At 55.9% G+C, this 21,174-nt stretch overlaps 1 protein-coding gene across 1 annotated transcript in view; it reads left to right on the top strand.

Moving 5' to 3' along the window:
- The window catches only part of ZC3H18 (zinc finger CCCH-type containing 18), a 53,256-nt gene extending 41,639 nt beyond the window's left edge, over positions 1–11,617 (top strand). Inside the window, exons 12-19 of the mRNA XM_012555938.2 lie at positions 4,721–4,825; positions 5,938–6,081; positions 6,451–6,516; positions 7,956–8,116; positions 8,375–8,574; positions 9,314–9,410; positions 10,208–10,304; positions 11,095–11,617. Of these exons, the coding sequence (XP_012411392.1) occupies positions 4,721–4,825; positions 5,938–6,081; positions 6,451–6,516; positions 7,956–8,116; positions 8,375–8,574; positions 9,314–9,410; positions 10,208–10,304; positions 11,095–11,305 (1,081 nt within the window). The 3' untranslated portion in view covers positions 11,306–11,617. The remainder of the gene's footprint in view (positions 1–4,720; positions 4,826–5,937; positions 6,082–6,450; positions 6,517–7,955; positions 8,117–8,374; positions 8,575–9,313; positions 9,411–10,207; positions 10,305–11,094) is intronic.
- The last annotated feature ends 9,557 nt before the right edge of the window (positions 11,618–21,174 follow it).

Raw genomic sequence — 21,174 nt, forward strand, 5'->3', positions numbered from 1 at the left:
CTGTGGGGGAAAAAGCCCCTTTTTCAAGGATATCTAGAGGATCAGCGATGGACGTAATTGCAGGCCCTCCACTGGGGTCTCACTTGTTACCGCCTGGAGTATAAGCAGTGCCCAGGGGTGCAGGGTAGGGTGACTGTTGTGAGGCAGATGGGGAGCGCTGCCTGGAGAAGGTGAGCTGGGAGACAGAAAGGACCTGCCCCAGCGTCAGAGATGGAAGAAAGAGAAGATCTGTGGCTCTTTTTAGAAATGGCTGATAGGAGGTGGGGCCAAGATGGCGGAGTAGTCGGACGCTTCCAGTGGACCCTTTTACAACAAAGACCCCAAAAAACAAGTGATTCAATTATATATGGCAGCCTGAGAGCCTGAACATCAAAGGCAGAGTTGAGGAACTGGACTGAGTGGTAGGGGGAGGGAGAGATGGTTCAGAAGGAGCGAGGAGTTGCCAGACCTGACCTGGTGAGAGCCTGAGCCCTTCAGGCCTGAGCAGCTCGTGGGTGAGTGGTGAGGCAGGCAAGCAGCCTTGCTTGGGAGCACGTTTTCCGCACCGGGAGAGACGTAGCCGCTGAGAGTCTACACAGCCACCCAGAACCAGTGAGAAGCAGCCCTTGATCCAGCGAAAGATAAGTACTTGCGTATGGCCTACTGGTGGATCAAAAATACCCACCTTAGGGAAAAACTTCTCTCCCATTTACCTCCCCGTTCCCAGCTCTGCACTGGGTCCCGGACCGGCTTCAGCAGTTGCCAAGTCCCCTGGGCTGGAAGAAGGATCTGTCACATGCCCTGAGACATTCTCCCTGCCTTGGAGAGTGAACAAATTAACAAACAGGAAAAAATAAACTGCTGACTCCCCTAAGCCAGGAACCCAGGGTAGGCACAGCTCTTTGCCTAGGCACAATCACAAGGGATCCATGGACTTTGTGTGGGCCCATCTCAACAGCGTAGGCCCTTATTACCACAGTACAACAGGGTATATACCAGAACTCTAACTTCAACTGTTTTCAGCTGTGAAGTGGCAGGTTCTTAACATTTGACACTGCTCTGCCCATTAAGCAGGGTCTTCAGCTACCCACATCAGGGGCCTGAGGACTGGTGGCTCCACCCATACCACCTAGCCACCTGCAATAGGGGCCCATGAATAAGAGGTGCCCCCCAGTCCTTACAGCCAACAGCATTAGGTGCTCATAGTCTGGCTGCAAAACGCACCCACCTACGCCCTCCAGGGAACAGGGACACACCTTCCTCCTGGACACTCGGGGTCAGCTGTCAGCCCCCTGCCTTGCTCAGAGTGTGTCCCCCTGCTGCAGCCAGATGCCTTTGCCTACACCAATCAGCCATGACTGTCTAGGACTGTAAGTGAGAGCCTATACTACACACTTGGCTATCTACTTGGGCACCTGAGCTGAATCCATACAGGAGTGGGTGGATTCCTGAGCTTACATACATAGTAACAGATCTAACCACCTGGTGACAGGACATTAGAGCTTCAAAAGTGCCAATAATCAAACTAGCTCATACAAGCGGCCTATTTGGGCATATCAAAACAAAACAAGAAGCTAGGACATGGTAAGCAAACATAAAATAAATAAATATAATAACTTATTGATGGCTCGGAGACAACAGTGAATATCAAATCACATAAAGAGGCAGTCCTTGATGGCTTCAGCAAACTCCCAAAATAAAGAGTCTAGAAATTTTCCAGAGGAGGAAAATTTTTTGGAATTACCTGAGGCAGACTACAAAAGATTAATATACAGAACTCTTCAAGAAATTAGGAAGGAAATTAATCAAAACCCAGAACACGCAATAGAGGAAATTAAAAAGATTAGAGAAGAGCATAATGACAAATTTAACAGGCTGCAAGAATCCATAGAGGGACAGCAATCAGAAATCCAGAAGATTAACAATAAAATGTCAGAATTAGACTACTTAATAGAAAGTCATAGGAGCAGAATTGAGGCAATGTGAGATTGAAGGTAAAGCACTTGACACCAGCTTATTTGAGGAAAAATCAGATAAAAGGATTTAAAACAATGAAGAAACCCTAAGAATTATGTGGGACTCTATCAAGAGGAATAACCTACGAGTGATTGGAGTACCGGAACGGGGGGGATAACAGAAGATACAGAGAGAATTGTTCAAGATTTGTTGGCAGAGAACTTCCCTGATACCGTGAAAGATGACAAGATATCTATCCAATATGCTCATCGAACCCCACGTAAGGTAGCTCCCAAAAGAAAGTCACCACATGTTATAGTCAAACTTTCTAAAACCAAAGATAAAAGAGAATTTTAATAGTGGCTAGGGATAAAGGAAAAGTCATCCACCAAAGAGAGTCAGTAAGAATAAGATCAGGCTATCCGGTAGAAACCATGCAGGCAAGAAGGCAATGAGATGACATATATGAAGCCTTGAAGGAAAAAACTGCCAGCCAAGAGTTAGATATCCAGCAAAACTCTGTCAGATATGATGGCAAAATTGGGGCATTTCCAGATAAACAGAGGTTTAGGGAATTTGCAAAAACCAAACCAGAATTACAAGAAATTCTAAAGGGAGCCCTCTGGTTAGAAAATCAGTAACATCATATAACAACCCAATGCTAGAACACAGGACAGAGCAACCAGGTATCAACCCAGATAGGGAAATCACAGAAGTAAATCAAAGCTGAAACATTGAAGATAGGGGAACAGATGTCAGTATGTAAAAGATGACAACAGTAAAACAAAAAAGAGGGACTTAAAAAATGTAGACATAAATTTTCCATATGGAGAGGAAGTCAAGGTGATAACAAATAAAAGACTGGTATAAACTTAGAAAGATAGAGGTAAATATTAAGGTAACCACAGAGGAAACTAACAATCCTACAAGAAATGGCTGGTAAGATGTCAGGAGAGAAGCCTTGAGGCCAAGCTGAGAATTTGGAGATTTTAGAAATGTGAAGTCACAGTGAAGTAAAGACAACTTATGTCAGAGGCGCCTGTGTATGTGTGGCTGGTTTCATAGAAGAACTTGGAAAGAGAGCCCTGTGGTCATACAAGCCTGTGGCCGTGATGAGGTACAAGATAAAGACACAGAGCGAAGGGATGCAGGCTCCAGGCTCGGTGCAGATCGACCCTTTGCCACATGTGAAGTAGAGGCTTCTCCATCCATCCTGCCTGAGGGAGGCCCAAGGGGAAGCCAGCGGAGGAGAGTGATATGTAAGGTCCCTCCAAGCTAGGATTCGACTACCACCACTCCTGGTGCCAGTTTATAGTGACATCCGATTGCAGGGGACTGAGCTTTCTCTTCTCTCAGTTCTCAATAAGTTCCACTCAGACCCAGTCCTGTGTTCCAGAGCCGACTGCTCTCATACGTGTCCTAAAATTCTCACAATTTGAACCTAAAGTCCTTAGCCATTTTCCCAGAATTAGGTACAACTTTCTTTGTGACTTAGCTTTTCCCTTGGGTAGAAAACGGTTGACTGTTAAGTGGGACCCCACCACCTACTCCCTGACTCCATCCGTGGGGAATCCTCCTTGTTCAGACCTGTGTCACTGCTAACAACCAGCAAGGTCAGCGCCCTCACGAGCAGGCACCAGTCTGCAGAGTCGGGCCAAGGAGGGCAAGGACCCTACGGGGAAGGGGCCGTCTCCCCAGCCCCTTGCCCAGGCACTGGCTCCTCAGCTGGTGTGTCTGAAGCTCAGGGCGGTGCCCTTCTGAGGACTAGGTGCCCGGAAGAAGGAATCACGGGTCAGGAGGAGTGGGGATACTGCCATGCAGTCTCACAGAAGCTTCTAGTCAGTCAGCTTGGCTTGGGCATTCTTTCTTTTCTTTCCATGGAGCAGCCCGGCATCAGTGAAGGGAACTTCTTCTGTGTAGTTTTGTCTTCTTAAAATATGGCAGCTCATATAACTGCATGATGCTAATCTTCTCATCTTCCTCTTATCTCAGTTTAGCTGCAAGTGTTGAGACCTGACAGGGAGGCACCATCAGATCAGCCTGTCACCACATGAATCACTGGGCTGCTCCAGCTGTCAGAGCTGCTCACTCAAACGAGCTCTCCTGGCGAGGTGGCCAAAGCCATGCCACAAGGCACGCACTGTGTTCACGTGTTGACACCTGAAACTTGTGTTGAAATTAAGCTCCCTATCATCCTCTCCCAGCTGTCCCTCCCTGTCCCAGGCCAGCCTCCACCTCGTCTGCTACCTTCTCTCCGATCCAGGTCCCGAGCTGGCAGCCAGGGCATCATCTCACAATGTCCCCTGCAAAAATGGGTTCCTCCCTTCCGGCCACTGGGTCTCTTGCATACCCCACTTGGCCCAGTGTGCCGCCCACTGGCTTCTGCCTCTGGCTCTACCCGGGCACCCCACAGTCAGCAGCAGGTTTTGTGTCTACTCGGCTGGTGTCTGTAGGCACATGGGGCATCTGGGCCCACTTCAGAGTAGAGCCATTGTCCCCTGGGTCATTGTCCCCAGCTGCGTACCCCTAAAACTCCCAGAGCTTACAGAGCCCCTTTTGGTTACTGGCTATCCCTTTTAACAATCTCCTTCCTACTCATGGGGTGTGATTTTAGGAAAGGACTGAAAGAATCATCTGGAAACCACAGCAGGTCTCAGGGAAACATAGAAGCCATGTGGTGTGGTCTCTGTGAGCCTGAGCACATCCTCAGTGTGGCCAGCCCAGCGGGACCCATGCTCAGAGCACCGCTGCTTCATGCCTCACGGACACCTCTGCTTGCTCCTAGGTCTCGGTCCTTCTCTTCGTCGCCGTCTCCGTCTCCAACACCTTCCCCCCACAGATCTTCCATCAGAACCAAGGGAGAGCTGGCCCCACCACCTGGGAAAGCAGGGTAAGTTCTCGGCCTTCAGAGGGCCACCAGCCTCTCGCTTTCACTAACTCTTATATGATGTTTGCAACGAAAGAGGCAGGCAGTGTCCTGGACTCTGCAGATGGGACCCTTGGGCAGTGGCAGGGACCATGGTGGGGAGCCGGGCTGGACCGCCCCTCCCTAGTTGTGCACACCCAGCCAGCCACCTGCCCTCTGAGCTGCAGCTCCTCGAGGGTGTTACAGGATGAAGTATTACCATGGTGGTTTCTATGGGAGCGCCCTGGGGGCTGTGTCTTTGTCATTGTATTTGTTATTCATGTCCCAGAGAGCAGTGAGACACCAGCTGCATGGCCAGCTCTGGATGCTATGCTTCGGGTGTTTCACGCCTAACTGGATCAGTTAACAGAAAAATCTGGACAGTCCTAAGCAACTGTGTAAAAACTCACTGTGCCATGTTGTTTCTGTGTGATACACTGTGTCCATGTAAGTTAACATTCATTGGGTGTTAACAAGCGTGTCCTTTTGAAGCCACCACCACCAGCAGGACACAGGGTTGTCCCTGCATCCCAGGTGCACTGGTTGGCTTGTGTTATCTCTGGAGTTGACGTGACTAGAGAGTGCGTGTGTCTCTGGCTCGCTGTCATTGCTGTGATTTTGAGGGCCAACCAGGATGCTGAGCTGAACCACTTACTTTGCCTGAGATTTTCTGTTTTCTGCTAATGTGAGCGTTGGTGCCAGGGTCCCCAAGGAAAAGCTTGCAGGGCCGGTGGTTCTCACACTGCGGAGGGTCAGGGTCTCCAGAGGGCTGGTTGTGACACAGATCTGGGACTTTGATTCGGAAGGGGCTGGGTGGGCGTGAGAGTCTGCACTCTAACACGGTGGTAGTGCTGCTCCAGGAGCACCTCTTGAGTGCACGAGGCTCGACAGGAATGCACCATCAGTGGGTGCACAGGCCTCCAGAGACCCGCTCTCCTCGCATACCCATGGGAAAAGGGGATACTGGGTACCTCACTGGCATCCTGGAAGTGCACGCAGCACTGAGTCTACAGGAAACAGTCTGGCACCCAGGGAGGTGCTAGAGACTGAGCAGCTCACAGGCCTGTGTGCTGTGTCTGAGTCCCTCTGTCTTGCAGGGAGAAATCAGTGAAGAAGCCTGCCCTGCCACCTGTCCTGCCTCAGTCCGCCAAAACTACTGCTCCCGCCCCTGAGCCCACCAAGCCAGGGGACCCTCGGGAAACCAGGAGGAAGGAGCGGCAGGCCAGGACCCCCCCCAGGAGGTGAGCGCGCCGGCTTCGGTGGTCACATCATTGGATACGAGAGATGCTGGGAACTGGGCTGGGGGCAGTAGACCTGACCAAACCCGGTTCCAGTTCTGCCCACTGGCCTGTGTGGCTATGCCAGTCCCGTCACCTCACGGAGCCTTGGTTTCCCCACAAGCACCGTGGGAGGGGTGGGGTGGTCTGTGAGGGGCAGTGCACCGAAGTGGTGAGCTGCAGTAATGGGGCACGGGGTTCCCTGGTCCCCGCCATGTCCTCTGTGGGCCCCTGGTAGAAATGTTGGTCTCTAGCTTCGTGCTGGTGCAAGTGTCCACCTCTGAGGCTTGGAGTTTTCATAGATGATGTTTGACAGCCCCGCTTGTGTTGCAGGCGGACGCTTAGTGGCAGCGGCAGTGGCAGCGGCAGCAGCTCCAGCGGCTCCAGCTCTAGATCCAGGTCTGTCAGTGTCCCCTCCAGGTTCCACCCTTCCTGGTCATGGTCTTTTCCCACATCAGGTCATTGTCGGGGTCCCCTCCAGGCCCTGCTTCTCCTGGTCATGGTCTTTTCCCAGATCCAGGTCACTGTTGGGGTCCCCTCCAGGCCCTGCCCCTCCTGGTCAGTGTCTTGTAAGCAGCTCACCCGGCGGGTGCCACCCTCTGGCAGTCTGTGAGTTTGAAAGTCACCAGAGGGAGGCTGAGGCCCGGCCACTGAAGGACGGCCATCAGCCTCCTACCTGAAAAGAGTAACCCACACACACAACAGGGAGACCCACGTGGCAGGAGAAGTGCTTAGGTGTCAGAAGGGAGCCTTTGCCTTCCTGACAGGGCCCAGGTGCCCTCCGTTCCCCATGAGACTCCCAAAATGTGGTGGAGGCAGCTAGGGGGCTGCCCTGAGACCTGTCTCAGGGGCAGTGGGCACAGGATGGCTGGGTTGGGCTAGCTAAAGGCCTGTCCTGCTTCCGCAGAGGGAGCTAGTCCTGGAGACCAGCCAGGAGGGGCCAGAGTGGGGGACAGGGAGGGCACAGAGCGCTAGCAGCCCCAAGGCATCCAGGAGGGGCAACAACTTGGAATTCCATCCTCTTTAGGAGTTTCCAGGTAGAAAGGAGAAAATTCCCAAAGCACGGCCTTAAAGTTTTTAAAAAGAAAAAAATCTGAGAGAAAAGAATAAGTAAAAACTATTTAGTAGTTGTTTAAAAAGAAGACAGTGTCAAAAATCAACCCTTATATTGAACCAAACTTTTTTTTTTTTAATTTCCAGGTAGCAGGGTGGTTTATACATTTAGCCCAAGTCTGTCTTAATAGGTGTAGAGTGTTTAAAGACCTAACCTTTAGGAAAAACTTCAAAAAATCTATTTGTTTTTTTCCGCCTCCTCTCTATTCCAGTGCCTGCGGTAGAAACGCAGGTGTTTTCTCCAGAACGTAGATTGTGCAGTTCAGGACAAACGAAGCAGCTGCTCCTGCAGCTTCGTTTCACATCCATCTGTAGTGGAAACTGGCAAAACCAAAGGGCATGTTAAATCAGATGTCGTTGCCCAAGTTTTAATAAGTCATACTCTGAGTTAAAATGAATGTAGTTAAAACATAATCTAGTGTTTAATTTTCTGTAGGTGAACGTCATTGTGTTTGGTTTTGCATATTTAACCAGGATCTTCTGATTAAATTCTGTTGTCACCAACTGTTTAGTCATGTTTAGTCGTATTTCCCTTCCCAGCAATCAGTGTGTCTCTTGATTAGGGGACCAGGATCCTCGCCACAGTGACCTGGGCGCCCTGCACTGAACTGAAAGGCACGTTTGCCTTCCACGTCCCCACTGAACTGAGGGTTTGGTGGACCATGAGCAGCCCCCACCCCCAGCCACCCTGCGGCCGCTAACGTGGTGCCCTGTGCTTCACGCAGGTCCCTGAGCGTGAGCAGTGTCTCCTCGGTGTCCAGCGCCACGTCAAGCAGCAGCTCAGTGCACAGCGTGGACTCGGAGGACATGTATGCAGACCTTGCCAGCCCCGTCTCCTCGGCCAGCTCTCGCTCCCCGACCCCTGCCCAGACCAAGAAGGAGAAAGGTACGTGCCCGGCCTGGGCTTGCGCAGCAGCAGGGGAGGGGCCGGTCCTTGGCAGAGAAGGCTTTCCTAAAGCCTTTCTTGGCACAGTTGTGGGCAGAGACTTGTGAGCCACAGACCCTGCAGGCAGGGCGGTGTTGGCAGACGCACGGAGACACACAGCACTTGCACTTTGTTGGAGGCATTGCCCTGCATTTCCTGCAGCAAAGTGGCACACAGCAGATGACACTGCAGCCAGTGACGGAAGATCTGTCTTAGCAGGAAAATCTAAAAAAGAGGACGGCATTAAAGAGGAGAAGCGGAAAAGGGACTCATCCACGCAACCCCCCAAGTCCTCCAAGCCCTCAGCAGGCAGCAGATCTTCACAGCAGCCCTCAACCCCTCAGCAGGCGCCATCGGGGCAGCCCCCACAGGCCGCATTTGTGGCCCACAAGGAGATCAAGCTGACACTGCTAAATAAGGTGAGCCCACGGGGCCCTCTGCTATACTCTGGTGTTCAGGCCTGCAGAGTGTCTGGGCCCACAGTGTCCAGGCCTTCAGCGCCTGACTCTGAGGCCATCCTGCTCCATGGGCAGCGATCCAGCATGTAGGGAGCAGGCTGTGCTAGTCACAGGTTGGACATGCAGACAGCATTGGGAGTCCAAGCATCCCAGCGCTGTAGGAACGCTTCTGCCCTGGAGAACTCACTTCCCTCTGCCCATCCCCCATCGTGCCTGAGGCCAGGTGCAGGGCTTGGCGTGAGGGGTGGCATCTTCACACCATTAACCTCTCTGAGTGGGCAGTTTTGCACAATGTCCCCAGACCCCCTGGGTGCCAGCCCCACCAGCTCTGAGCCCCACCCAAGTCTGTACAGTGTGGCTGTGGGGGTTGCAAGGTCTGGGGTGCCTTGACCCCACATCTGAAGGTCATAACAAAACGAGGATGTACCCCCAAGGGAGCAGCCTGTCAGCAAAGGCTCCTTCTCCTCATTTGGCACTTCCCTCATAGCTCTGCTCACGAGGCAGACTTCTGCGGAGCACGTGCTCAGAGGCCACACAGAGGTGTAGGGGCTCGTGGAGGTGATCCTACACAGGAGCATGAGGGCAGAGGGTGAGGACAGGGCTCCTGCCCACCCTGGCTGAGGCTTGCCCCTCACACTCTGCCCCCTGCCCACCTCACCCCAGGGCCTGCCTCCTCACTGTGCCACCATCACTGTTTCAGGCCACTGATAAAGCCAGCAGGAAGCGCTACGAGCTGTCAGACAAGGACAGACAAAGTTCTCCTCCAGCCAAGCGGGCCAACCTGTCCCCAGACCGAGGTGAGCTATCCGGGCCTACTTACGGTCAAGCTGTCGTGCCCAAACTGGCTGGGCTCAGGACCCCGTTTTCCCTTACAAAACTGAGGACCTAGAGAGGTTTTGTATAACCACGTTCTCCAAAGCCAATAGCACTAGAGGAAGAGTGGCGTTGGTTTTTCCCTTTTCACAAATCTCTCTGCTGTGTGGTTTCCCATAAGCTGCTGGACTCTCCTATCTGTTGTGTATCTCATGCCTCATAGCCTCTGACACTCCACTGTGTGTTCATGAGAAAGGGAAGGTGAGTGGCTGACAGGGCCATATTATTACTAGGGAGGTGACCCTTGGGGACCCTGGTGGCCTGAACCACCCTTTAGGAACCTCTGGCTCAGACTGAAAGATAGGGCAGATGTCTCCTGGCGGGCTTTAACGTGTAAAGCAGAAGGCCCAGTTTTGCCAAACCACCATGCCTCCCTAAATGGGAAGCACAGGGCAGGCCCCCAGCAGGTTGGTCTAGGCTGGCTGCAGGTCCCTGGCCCATCAGGGGCAGGAGAGGAACCCAGGGTCCACCCAAGCTCCTGGAGTTTGCCCTCCCACTGTGGAGTAGGAGCGCAGTGCTGAACTCTCAGTTGTCTTTCTCAGATGCCATGCCCTTTGTTTGCTGGTCCCTCCCCTTATTTGCTTTTTTATAAAGATTAAGAAGGCATATCGCACAGCCTCTGGCTCCTGGGTAAGCCCTCGCCATCCACTTGCTGGGGGCCCCAGTGCGACCTGGATGTTACCTGTACTTGAGAAACACCACTCCTATGTCCGTGTTGCAGGTTCCCGGGACCGGAAGTCGGGAGGGAGGCTAAGCTCTCCGAAGCCCGAGCGGCAGAGAGGTCAGAATCCCAAAGCTCCTGCGACACAGCCTGACAGGTAGGTGCCATGGAGGGAGGGGGCAGGTGCGGGTGGATGAGTGGCGAGGCTTGTGGGGTACAGAGTCGCATCCTCACTTGCTGCCTAAGCACTCAGACGGGTGGCCTCCTGCACTTCCTGTCAGAGGAGACTTGAGTGCATGGCAGGAGGGGCAGGTTTCCTTGCCAGAGGTGCACCTCTCCCCCCCTCCCCATGCAGGGCTCCTGGGCTTCACTGGGCAGGGCAGAGGGGTGGGACTCAGCAACAGGGGCATGTTTTTGGAATCACCAAAGAAGGACAAGAGGGAGGGATCAGTACAAAATTTCCCCATACACACCCACACCCACACCTGCTCCTCAGCCACAGTGTTGCTTAGGGCTGGAGCGTGGCCTGGGGCTCCCTCCACAGAGGAAAGAGGAGGATCAGCAGCCAGGCATGACTGTGGCCAGAATGTACTGCTTTTGAGGGGCTGGCCCGGCAGAGCTTCATTTTCTTGCTCAGCAGCACGGGTGTCGGGCTGGGTCCTCCACCAGGCTGGAGAGACCGCAGAACAAGATGGGGCACCCGCCCCCATGGGAGTGTTTTTGATCCCCCATAAACACAGCTTCCAGGGAGGGCCCCTGCCCCTGCATTACTCCTTCCACCTGCCCTGACGATGCCCGCCCTCCCCACCAGAGCGCTGAAGGGGGCATCAGTGGTCCCTTGAGCCAGGTCTCTTGTCCACACTTGCATGAGGCCTGGGGTCAAAGATAGAGCTGCTGCCTGGACAGAAGCCCCATGCCCTCCCTGACAGTCCTCCTCGCCCCCGCAGGAAGCGCCAGCTGTCACCCCAGTCCAAGGGCTCCAGCAAAGTCACAAGTGTGCCTGGCAAGGCCACGGATGCCAGTGCCACTAGCGCCGCCCCCAGCACCAAGTCCGGGAAGGCCAGCACGCTGTCACGGCGCGAGGAGCTGCTGAAGCAGCTGAAGGCCGTGGAGGATGCCATCGCCCGCAAGCGGGCAAAGATCCCCGGCAAAGTCTAGTGGCCGAGGGTCTGTCCCCAAGCAGAGACTCACAGCGTTTTATAAATAGGTGAGCGCAGCCATTTTGGATTTTGCAGTGAATGTCTTATTTTGGCTGCAATTGTTTTTAAAAATTAAAAAAGGAAAAAAAAAAGTTTCTCATCTGGAAAAGAAGCCACACACCTAATGAAGATGACGCTGAATCCCAGCTGCCGCCCCACGAGACTGAATCCAGTCCCTTCCCAGAGCAGAAGTCCTGCAGGCAGACAGACGGATGGACAACAGCTCAGCAGTGAGGCGGCACATGCAGCACCATTTTTTATGTAAATTATATGTCCCAGACAGGCACCCACGTCCACCCGGCCGGGTTCATTTTGTCCCCTTCTCTCGAGTTCTCTCTTTCTCTCTTGACTCTCTCGATTTCGTTCCCTCACCCTCTCTCCCCCTTTCTCTGCCACCCACCACCCCTCTGCTAGTCAGGCGTGTTCTCGTCAGCCTTGCTGTGTGTTCCGTGTCCTCATGACACCGTTCTCACCGTGTAGCAAGAAAACCAGAAACTTCGCAAACTACTGCAGCCTCTCCCCTTCCTTGCCCGTCCCCAGGATCAGAAAAATATATATATATTCTTGACTAAAAGCTGATTGGGAAATATTTCCTGTCTTTTATTTTAAGCATCAAATTGTTTTAGTTGATTTAAAAAGGAAAAAATAATACAGAAAACACCAAAAATAAATAAGGCCAAGGGTATTGTTGGGGCGTCTGTCTAATGTGGAGGGTCTTTTTTTGAGGGGCTCCTAAATAAAATATTTTGATAAGCAGTTGTTCTGGTCCTCTTGGTGACATGTGCGTGTGTCCAAGCACCTCCCTCCCTAGAGCTAGTGGCTGCCCTGTGCCCCCTGCCACAGTGGGCACGCTCCCTGAGCCCCCCATGGTAGACATCTGATGGTCAGGAGCCCAATGGAGAGTGCAGGCAGCCGAGCTGAGCTCCAACATGTGTGGGAGTTTCCCTCCATTGCCCAGCCCTAGGGGGTAGCTGGCAGCCCCTCACTTGCCTGTGCAGGAGCTCCAACTTCTGGGTCAGCTCCTCACAGTGTGTGGACATGAACTGAGCTGGCAGTGCTGGCCACAAGACAGGAGATTGGCCCCTTAGACATCCCCTGGACTCAGGCCTGCCTCCCCACAGGAAACCTGCTCTAGGCGTCAGCACTCTTACATGCAGCCTGATCCCGACCAGACGTGTATGTGTCATTGTGAAGCCTGGGCCCAGAGCAGACCCACCACCATCCTAACAGCTGCCCTGATGCAGCAAGGAGTGAGCCCCCGGGAGGCTATGGACTCAGGGACTCGCCCCAGCTCCCCTCTCTGCTGCAAGCAGAAAGTGGAAGGAGCTTCCTGCACCGTTGCCAGTGTCCACCATCTCCCGCGTGGCCTCGGCATTCTCTAAGGCAAACTGGGGACATGAGTTTACCATCTGAATTCAGTATGCGATGGTCACACTCAGCAAGATGAGGCCATGTCGAGCCAGCCACATTCGTGCCTGCTTATCCCCGAAACCAGGCACGGAAGGTGAATCCACCACACAGCCACTCCCCTCTGTGACCAGCGGGAGGCCAGCACACTGAGGTCAACTGGACCCTGGCCACAGAGGTCTCAGCTAAGACAGTGGCCCGAAGGTAGTGTCGACAGGCCATGGTTGTTACCCACCGGGGTGGGGGTGGGCCAGGTGCCCATGGACCCCTCCGGAGGTTTGAACTCCACACACAGGTGCCTGTCCTTGGAGAATGGTCGGCCACACCCCAGCAGGACTAGTGAAAAGAAGATTCCAGTCCAGGCCTTTGGGTGAAGGAAGGCCTGTTGTGTAAGGTGGGAAGTCCTGGGGCATGACTGCCTTCCAGGGACCGTGGGCTGAGATGTTCATGGGTGGTTAGCATGCAAATTGAGTCAAGGCCACTTCTGTCTGGAAGACTGCTCCCCAAAGGCAACCCATCTCCCCTGGGACCCCAGCCCTCTGATCCCTGTTCTTCAACAGCTACAGCAGCTCATGACACTCACAGCCCCATCCTCCAGCTTTCTCACCACACCCCTGCACCCTCTACGACAGCCTCACCCGCATACCCTCCATGCCAGCCCTGCCCCTTCCCCTTTGTCCCACCTCAGGGCCTTTGCACATGCTGTTCCTGGGACTCTGCTAGTCACCTCCTCCCCCTCCCCCGAGAAAGCCACCCTGACCCTTTGTGCCACCGTCACGGCTTGTAGACCCAAGTGTCCTTGGCGAACAGTCCCCCTCTGCTTGTGATTAATGACTGCCGTCTCAGCTGCTTTCCTCAAGCGTAAACCCTTGAAGCCTAGCGCAGGAGTGGGGGCGTCACTGTCAGGGGGACAGAATGTCATGGTGGTGGGAATGAGTCCTGAGGGATGTGCATCCCAGCAGAAAACCAGAAGGGCCTGATCTTGATGACCACCCCCTAGCTCTGAGGCAGGGCCTAGGGTAGTAGGCAGCAGGAAACGCTGGGCAAGGGACCCCCCCACCCCCCACCCCGGGGGACGTCCTCAGGTGCAGGATCAGGCTCCTGGTGGATAGACTCCTCCACTGTGCGCGCCCCAGTTCTGGTGGAAAACGTCCCTCCGCCGGGCAGGACCCTCCGCAGACCCTCCTCTCTCCCGCTCAGCCTTGCTCGGGTACCGATAGTAGGATCACCCATTTCACAGATGAGGGACTGAGGCGGACAGGCCTCCCCAGGGAGGGAGGGCCGAGGCAGATCCAGATCCCAGGATGGAGGGAAGAGCCTGGCGCAAACCACTCCTGCAGACCACCTCCCTCTGTCCAGCCAGGGCTGCACTGCTGCAAGCCAAAGGCTGGGAACTCCCTGGAGGCGCCCATCTGTCCCGCTGTCTGTTTCTGTTTTTCTGTCTTCCTGCCTTTCTCTTTCTGGCCCTCTCCCCTGCCTTTCGATCCGCCAGTCTCTTGTATCCCTGCACTAACCGGGTTTCCGCCCTCTTCAGTCTACGTCTCTCCTTTCTCTCCGCCCATGGGGAGGGGCGTGGTCTGGAGAAGGGCTGGGCCTATCTGGGCTCCGCCGCCTCCCAGCAGCCCTCCTGCCTTCTTCCCGCGGCTGCCTTTCCAGTCTTGCCCAACCCGGGACTTCTGGCCTCGCCTCAGCCGCCCGCAAGAATGAGGGAATGAGGCGCCTCCGCGGCACCCGCCCTATGTCCTTCCGGTTTTCCCGCCCACTGGTCGGCTCGCGACCCTCGGCCCCGCCCAGGCCCCCAGCAACCACCCATCGGCCTGCGGGTCCCGTTGGTCCCCTCGGACAGTTTCTCCCCCTCCGGCCGCGGCCCCTGCCAATTGGCCGTCACGACCCAGCGGACCAGCGACAGTGACAGGCCGATTCGCGTGGCCGCTGCTGCTGCAGCGTGGGGTGGCCCAGGCGGGATGGGGGCCTGGGAGAATCCTACACTGGGGGTCCCTTCTTCGTCCCTCCTTCCCCCTGCCCCGATTCCCCTTTCGCGCCGCCCACTAGCCCTCTGTGCCCTCGTTTAGACGGTTTCATTTGTTTCGTCATTCACTGGGCCCGTGGCCCCGAACGTAGTCCTGCCCCCAGGGGCCACGGCCCAGCGAGGGAGACCGCCTGTGCTGTGACAGACACGGGGAAATGGGCAGTGTTGGGAAGAGTGGGGCCCTGTGGAGGGGACGGGAGGGGATGGGCCGCCTCCCCACGCCCCGCTCCTCCTCTCTTGCCGCTCCGCCCATCTCCCCTCTTCTCCTCCCAAGAACGCTGGGCAAGCTGAGCAGACTGCTCACAGCACAAGGTGTCCAGCCGAGGGGCGAGTGGGGGTTGGGGAGGGGGCTGAGCTCCAGCTTGCGTCCCCGCACACACACCCTCCTTACGCTGGCCCCCCAAGGAAGCCCTCTTTCTAATTCTGCACAAAGGATGCGCCTCTTGCCCCCACAAGTCTGCCCCCTTCCTTCCCTCTGCTGGTTTCCTTCTTCCTTCAGTTTTCCCCTCAGCTTCAGTGCCCCAGGAGCACACCTCCTGACTCACAGATCCAGAATGTGGGCACAGGAAGGCCCTGAGGGCTTGCACGCACCTAAGGACCAGGAAGGGCCCCCTGACTCCTGTCATCGGAGTCCCACCAAGACCTGGGACCAGAGTGGGAGCAGGGCCAGGCCTTGCCAGGTGCCCCCTTGGGGTTCGCACACAGCACCTCCAGCCCAGCTGCAGGCCCCTTGGCTATTTGAGAAGGGGCATCCCGGGCCATTTGTCCTGGAAGGAGAAGGACCCTGCGGCTGCTTGGCAGGTGTGAGCCACAGGAGGGACTGGTGGGAGGGGGAGGAACGGCTGCGGGAATTCTGGAGAAAAGACAAGTGACACCGCTGGCATGACATAGTCACTGTCATCATCACTATCCTTAAAATGGTGGGCCCCACCGACTGCCCCTTCCAAGAGCAGGCAGGTGGTGTCACCTCTGGTGCGGCCTGTGAGCTGAGCAACTGTCGTCCCCAATTTCACCGACAGGGAAACTGAGGCTCGTTCCTCCCCCACTCATTCCTGGACACTCACTGAGCCTCCACATGCTGGGCACAGGCAGGGACACCACAGACCAGCCCCATCTTGGGGACTGACACTGCCTTTGCAGTGGGGGGGCGGGGAGGTAGAGAACAAGGGACTGGAATTTTTCTGGGAGACCCCTGGGTGCCCCTACAGGGGGCAGAGCTCAGCCTAAGGAGGGCCTTACCTGAGGCTGGAGCTAACCCACAGGGGGCTGAATGGTGGCCCCAAAAAGTGTCCATGTCCTAAACCCGTAGCCTGTGAGTGGAACATTATTTGGAAAAAGGGTCTTTGCAGATGTCATCAGTAAAGGAGCTCAAAATGAGATCATCCTGGATAAGGGTGGGCCCTAAACTGGGCCCTAAACCCACTGACAGGCGACCTTGGAAGAGAAGAGAAAGGCAGAGAGAGATCAGAGACAGAGAGAGATGGGGGAGAGGCCATGTGAAGCCAAAGATGGGAGTGATGCCTCTGCAAGCCAAGGATCACTGGCAGCCACCAGAAGCCAGAAGAGGCATGGAAATGAATGAGCCCTCAGAGCCTCTAGAGGGAACCAGCCTTGATCTGGGGCTTGTGTCCTCCAGAACTGTGAAAGAATATAACATCTGCTGTTTTCAGCCACCCAGTTTGTGGTGCTTTGTTACAGCAGCCCTTGGAAGTCAATACTCACAGGTGGTGAGCTCCCCATTGCAGGAGGTATGCCAGCAGAGAGTAGATGGCCCCGGGTGGGGCGCTGTGGGAGGACCAGCCCTGGGTACTCTGAAGTGCTGGAAAGCAGTGGAGAAAACAGTCATGAGGCAGCCCCCACTGACATAGCATTTTCTCATGTGTACCCTGCGAGCAGGGGAGGGGGGGCTTGTCCCCAATTACAGATGCAGGTGCTGAGGCCCCAGAGAGGGGAGGTCACTTGCCCGAAGTCATGCAACTGCTAAGTTGTGTACCCACACCTCTGCAGCTCCCTTGCCTCGCTCACCATGCTCGAGGGCTTACACTTAGAGACGCCTGTTGGTGTCCTTTCTGGCACCTACCAACAGGTGAGACGACTGGAGGCAGGTGGACCTCCTCCCCACTCAGCTGGACATGCTAGACTGATTCCAGAAGACCAGGACAGACGAGCCTCAGGTGAGAACGCCAGGTGGGCCCACTGCAGGTGACATCCAAACCCGAGCATTAAAAACTTTATAAATATTGTCTGACCCCACATATATGAAATACCTAGAAATACAGAGAAAGATAATAGATGAAACGTTATGAGTGAGGGGGAGGGAGTTACTGCTAATGGGTACAGGGCTTCTGTCTGGGGTGACGAAGTTCTGGAAATAGATAGTGGTGATGGCTGCACAACATGGCGAATATAATGTCACTGAACTGTACACTTACAAATGGTTAGCATGGCAAATGTTATGTGCCACCGTGAATTTTTAAAAATTTGTTGTCACACAGATACACACACAATGGCTCCAAACTGTTTCCTTTTAGGGATGACAATGTTACCCCCAAGCCAGCTGTGCTGGGGGGACCTCCTTAAATAAAGCATCTTATGGTGATGGTGCAGGCACTTTACAGTTTCCAGGGCCTTGGCATGCCCTCCATAGCGTCTGCATCTCAGATGGAGAACAGGGAGACTCGAAGACCCTCACATCCACAGCTGGAGCAGAGCCGCGTGAAGGGCTGCACGGCAGCGAAGAGGGATGCACGCAGGTCTCTGGCCATAGGGCCAAGGAGCAAACACGAAAACGGTAAATACAGGAGCAAGTTGCAAAGGGTACTTGGACTGAAACCTCTTTCACAGACAATTCTAGAACATCAGGAAAACAGGCCCCATTTATGGTGCCTTGTGCAGGTGGAATAGCGCACCTGGGGTAGGGGTCCTTCTGGATGGGGGAGGGGTGGCAGGACTGGCGGCTGCACCAGGCTTTATGTGGGTCCCTGGTGTTCATTTCTTCAGCAGGCTGAGGGGATGGAGTAGGGGTGGGCACCTGGCCTCCTGGGGAGGGGACAGTCAGGAGAGGAAGCCCGTGGCTGGGCAGTTCCCCAGGAGGAAGCGGTGCAGCACCCGGATTTTCCCCAGGTGTGGCCCTAGGTATAAAGGGCACCGCGCACTGCAGCCACGAGGTCCGTCACCAGGTGTGCTTGCTCCAAGCCCAGCCACCGCTGCTGCCGCTGCCGCCACCACTGCCGTATCCCGGGCACTGGAGACACACACTACGATGGTGAGCTCGCGTCAGCACCTGGCTCCCACCTAGGCAGGGCGTGCCTGGCCCTAAAGGGCTGGGAGTTCACTGACCCCAGGCTGAGGGTTTGGGATGGGGGCCGAGAAGCCCAACAAATCTTCAGGAGGTAGGGAGTCAGCCCCCTACCCAGGAGCCAGGATCTCTGGTGCGCTGGGTGTCTTGGGGAGAGGGGCTCGCCCCTCTGGGCCTCATTGTCATTTGTCAGAGGAGGGTCTGGAGGCCATCTTTCCAGGGGCACGGGGCAAGTTGGGGTGGGAGTGAAGTGCCTTGACTGGGCACCCCTGATAGCCGCCGTTTGCTCCGCCAGCACCTCCTAGGCCTCCTGCTTCTGCTCTGGCTACCCACCAGCCTGGCCCACCACGGCACCCCACTCTGGAAGGGGCCCCACACCCATGAGACCAGGCGCTGCTACTCAGCCGACGAGCTGCCCCTGGGCCAGCCCCCCAGACACCTGCTGCCTCGTGGCGCCAGGTGGGAGCAGGCTTTACCTGTGACACTGGTGTCCAGCCTGGAGGTGGCAGGCCGCAGGAAGCGGCATGACAGGTCCCTGGCTGACACCCAGTGCCCAGTGCTTCGACCTGAGCAGGTGTTAGAAGCGGAGATCCACCAGCGCTCCATCTCACCATGGAGATACCGGTGAGCAGCAGTCCTGCCCCTCTCTAAGGCACTGGCTTCCCGAAGGCTCTGTGCGCCTGTTTTCTCACCTGTAAAATGGGTTAATAATCCTGACCACCTCCCCCCCGCCCCACTACCCACCCAGCCCAACTGCCCGGGGAAACCCAGGCTCCACTGGCTGAGGCCACCCTTCTGCTGCCTCCCTCCTTCTTGCTGCCCCCCATATCTCAGCCTAGGGTCCTTCGGGAAAATTCTGGGTGCCCCATTTGAGCCTGGGGACCAGACTGGGCCTGATGGGGAAGAAGGGGAGGCTCCTGAAAGCTCTCTGCCCTGCTTCTGTGCTCTGGGAGGGCAGTGGGGAGACCTGGGTAACCAGGGCCATGTATGGGGCACCAACTGTATGCCAAGCCTTGCACTAAAGAAGCCCTTCCTGTGGCCCACAATATCCTCGGTGCAGTCTTCTCCTCAGCCCCTGATTCCTTGACGCTTGGGGGCAAAATGGGGGCTCCATGGGCAGTGGCAGAGGGAGGTGTGGGTACCCGGTGCCCGAGCGCAGACTCACCCCTGCGGTACCGCCGCCCGCAGCATCGACACCGACGAGAACCGCTACCCGCAGAAGCTGGCCTTCGCCGAGTGTTTGTGCCGGGGTTGCATCAGCGCGCGCACTGGCCGCGAGACGACTGCGCTCAATTCTGTGCAGCTGCACCAGAGCCTGTTGGTGCTGAAGCGCCGCCCATGCGCCCCCGACGGTGCGGGCGTCCCCCAGCCCGGGGCCGTCACCTTCCACACCGAGTTCATCCGCGTGCCCGTCGGCTGCACCTGCGTGCTGCCCAGGTCGACGCGGTGACCGCCTTGGCTATGAGCGTCCAAGCAACGGGCTGAGACCCTCCCCGTGCTGGACACTGAGCTCCCTTCCCCAATCCCTTGCTCCTATTTATGCGTATTTATTGGTTATTTATGTGAGCCTGGGGTGTGCCCCGCCGCCTGCGGGCCACCTGCCGCTGCCTTGGGGATCCCCGACACTTTTCCAACGTCCGCAGTGATGGAAGTGGCAAAGACCCGTGTCGGGTGCCTGCGCTGTGACCCTGCTGTCACTCCATTTCCAGTGTCAGTTTACGCTTTTGTAAAAGCAGACAAGTGGGCTGGAAGGACAACAACAAAAAGCGTTAGGATAGGGCCCTGTTTCCAGATCTCTGGCTCCCTCCTTTCAGCCCCCTGCAAGAGGAAAGGCACCCCTCTATTTTCTTAATAAACTATTTTTATTTATTTTAAATTTGTGTGTAATTAAATTCATCCCCAGAAGTCATTTGATGGCATAAAAGGACATTTGGTGAGGAAAGCTCCTCTCTCACCCTCACCCCGGCCCTCACCACCTGGCCACCAGCCCCAGATTCCAGCTGTGCTTCCAGAAAGTTCTGTGCTCTAAGGGGCAAAAGCAGTCAGAGTGGGGGACGAGTGGGAGCATCTGCCCCACCTAGTCACACCTGGGAGATGCTGCTAGACAGTCCATGAGGCCCTCCACCTATGGGACTGTGTCTCCGCCCCAAGGACTGCCTGCTGGGAAGATGTATGCCTGGGTTTGCCAAGCTCTCCTCAGAGGGCGTCCCAGCCCTGCTCTCAAGCCCAGCAAAAGTCAGGCAGTCCCCGGCCAGCTGTTCCAGGGCTCTTGCCCTCCGTGGGGAGCTGCCAGGATAACACCCACTGGGACACCCCCGTGGAATGTCCCAGGCTGGAGCCCATCTGGGCGGGCATGATTATGGCGGGGGGCACTTAGTTAAGGGCCCAGGAGAAAGCAGTCCAACAATGGCAGAAGGGGACCTGGCCAGGGAGCCTCAGTGTCCCCGATGGATCAGTGCTCCAGGGAGAGCGGCCCACAGGAGCTGGGAGTGTTACTAGTTCTGCTTATGGGGATTAAGTCCCTGTGACGTGCCTGGCCCTGCTCTCGGCTTTGGGAACAGTGAGTGAGCAAATCAGGCCAAACCCACCCATTCCAGCGGTGGCTGATAGCACAGAGAAGGCCTGAAAAGGGCTTGGTCTGCGGATGGGGAGCAGTAAGGACAGGGAGGCCAGATGCAGCGTGGAAAGGGGCTGCCGGACCAAAGAGCAGGGTGGGGTGGGGGGGTTCCCTGGGGATATCTGAGCAGAGACCTTTGAGGAGGGAGCATGGCAAGGAGGGAGCCACGTGGTGACCAGACAGAGCTCTGGGCTGAGGGAATAGCTGGTGCAAAGGCCCTGCGCGGCAGCATCAGTGAGCCGGAAGGGTAAGGTGGGGTCAGAGTAGTGGGCACTGGGGCACAGAGCACATCTGTCCTGGGGCCCTTGAGTGCTGGAGGGAATCGAGCCTTTGTGGTTCTGGGCAGAGAAACACAGGCTGGCCTGGCACAGGGCTTGGCACAATGGGGCAGGAGCACTGCCATGTCTAGGCAGAGCGTGGGGTAAGAAGAGGGGCCTCAGTGATTTATATTGAAGACTGAGACAGGAGAGGAGGAGG

Source organism: Trichechus manatus, unplaced genomic scaffold (assembly GCF_000243295.1).
Source record: "Trichechus manatus latirostris isolate Lorelei unplaced genomic scaffold, TriManLat1.0 scaffold00053, whole genome shotgun sequence".
In the NCBI taxonomy this organism is placed as follows: domain Eukaryota; kingdom Metazoa; phylum Chordata; class Mammalia; order Sirenia; family Trichechidae; genus Trichechus; species Trichechus manatus.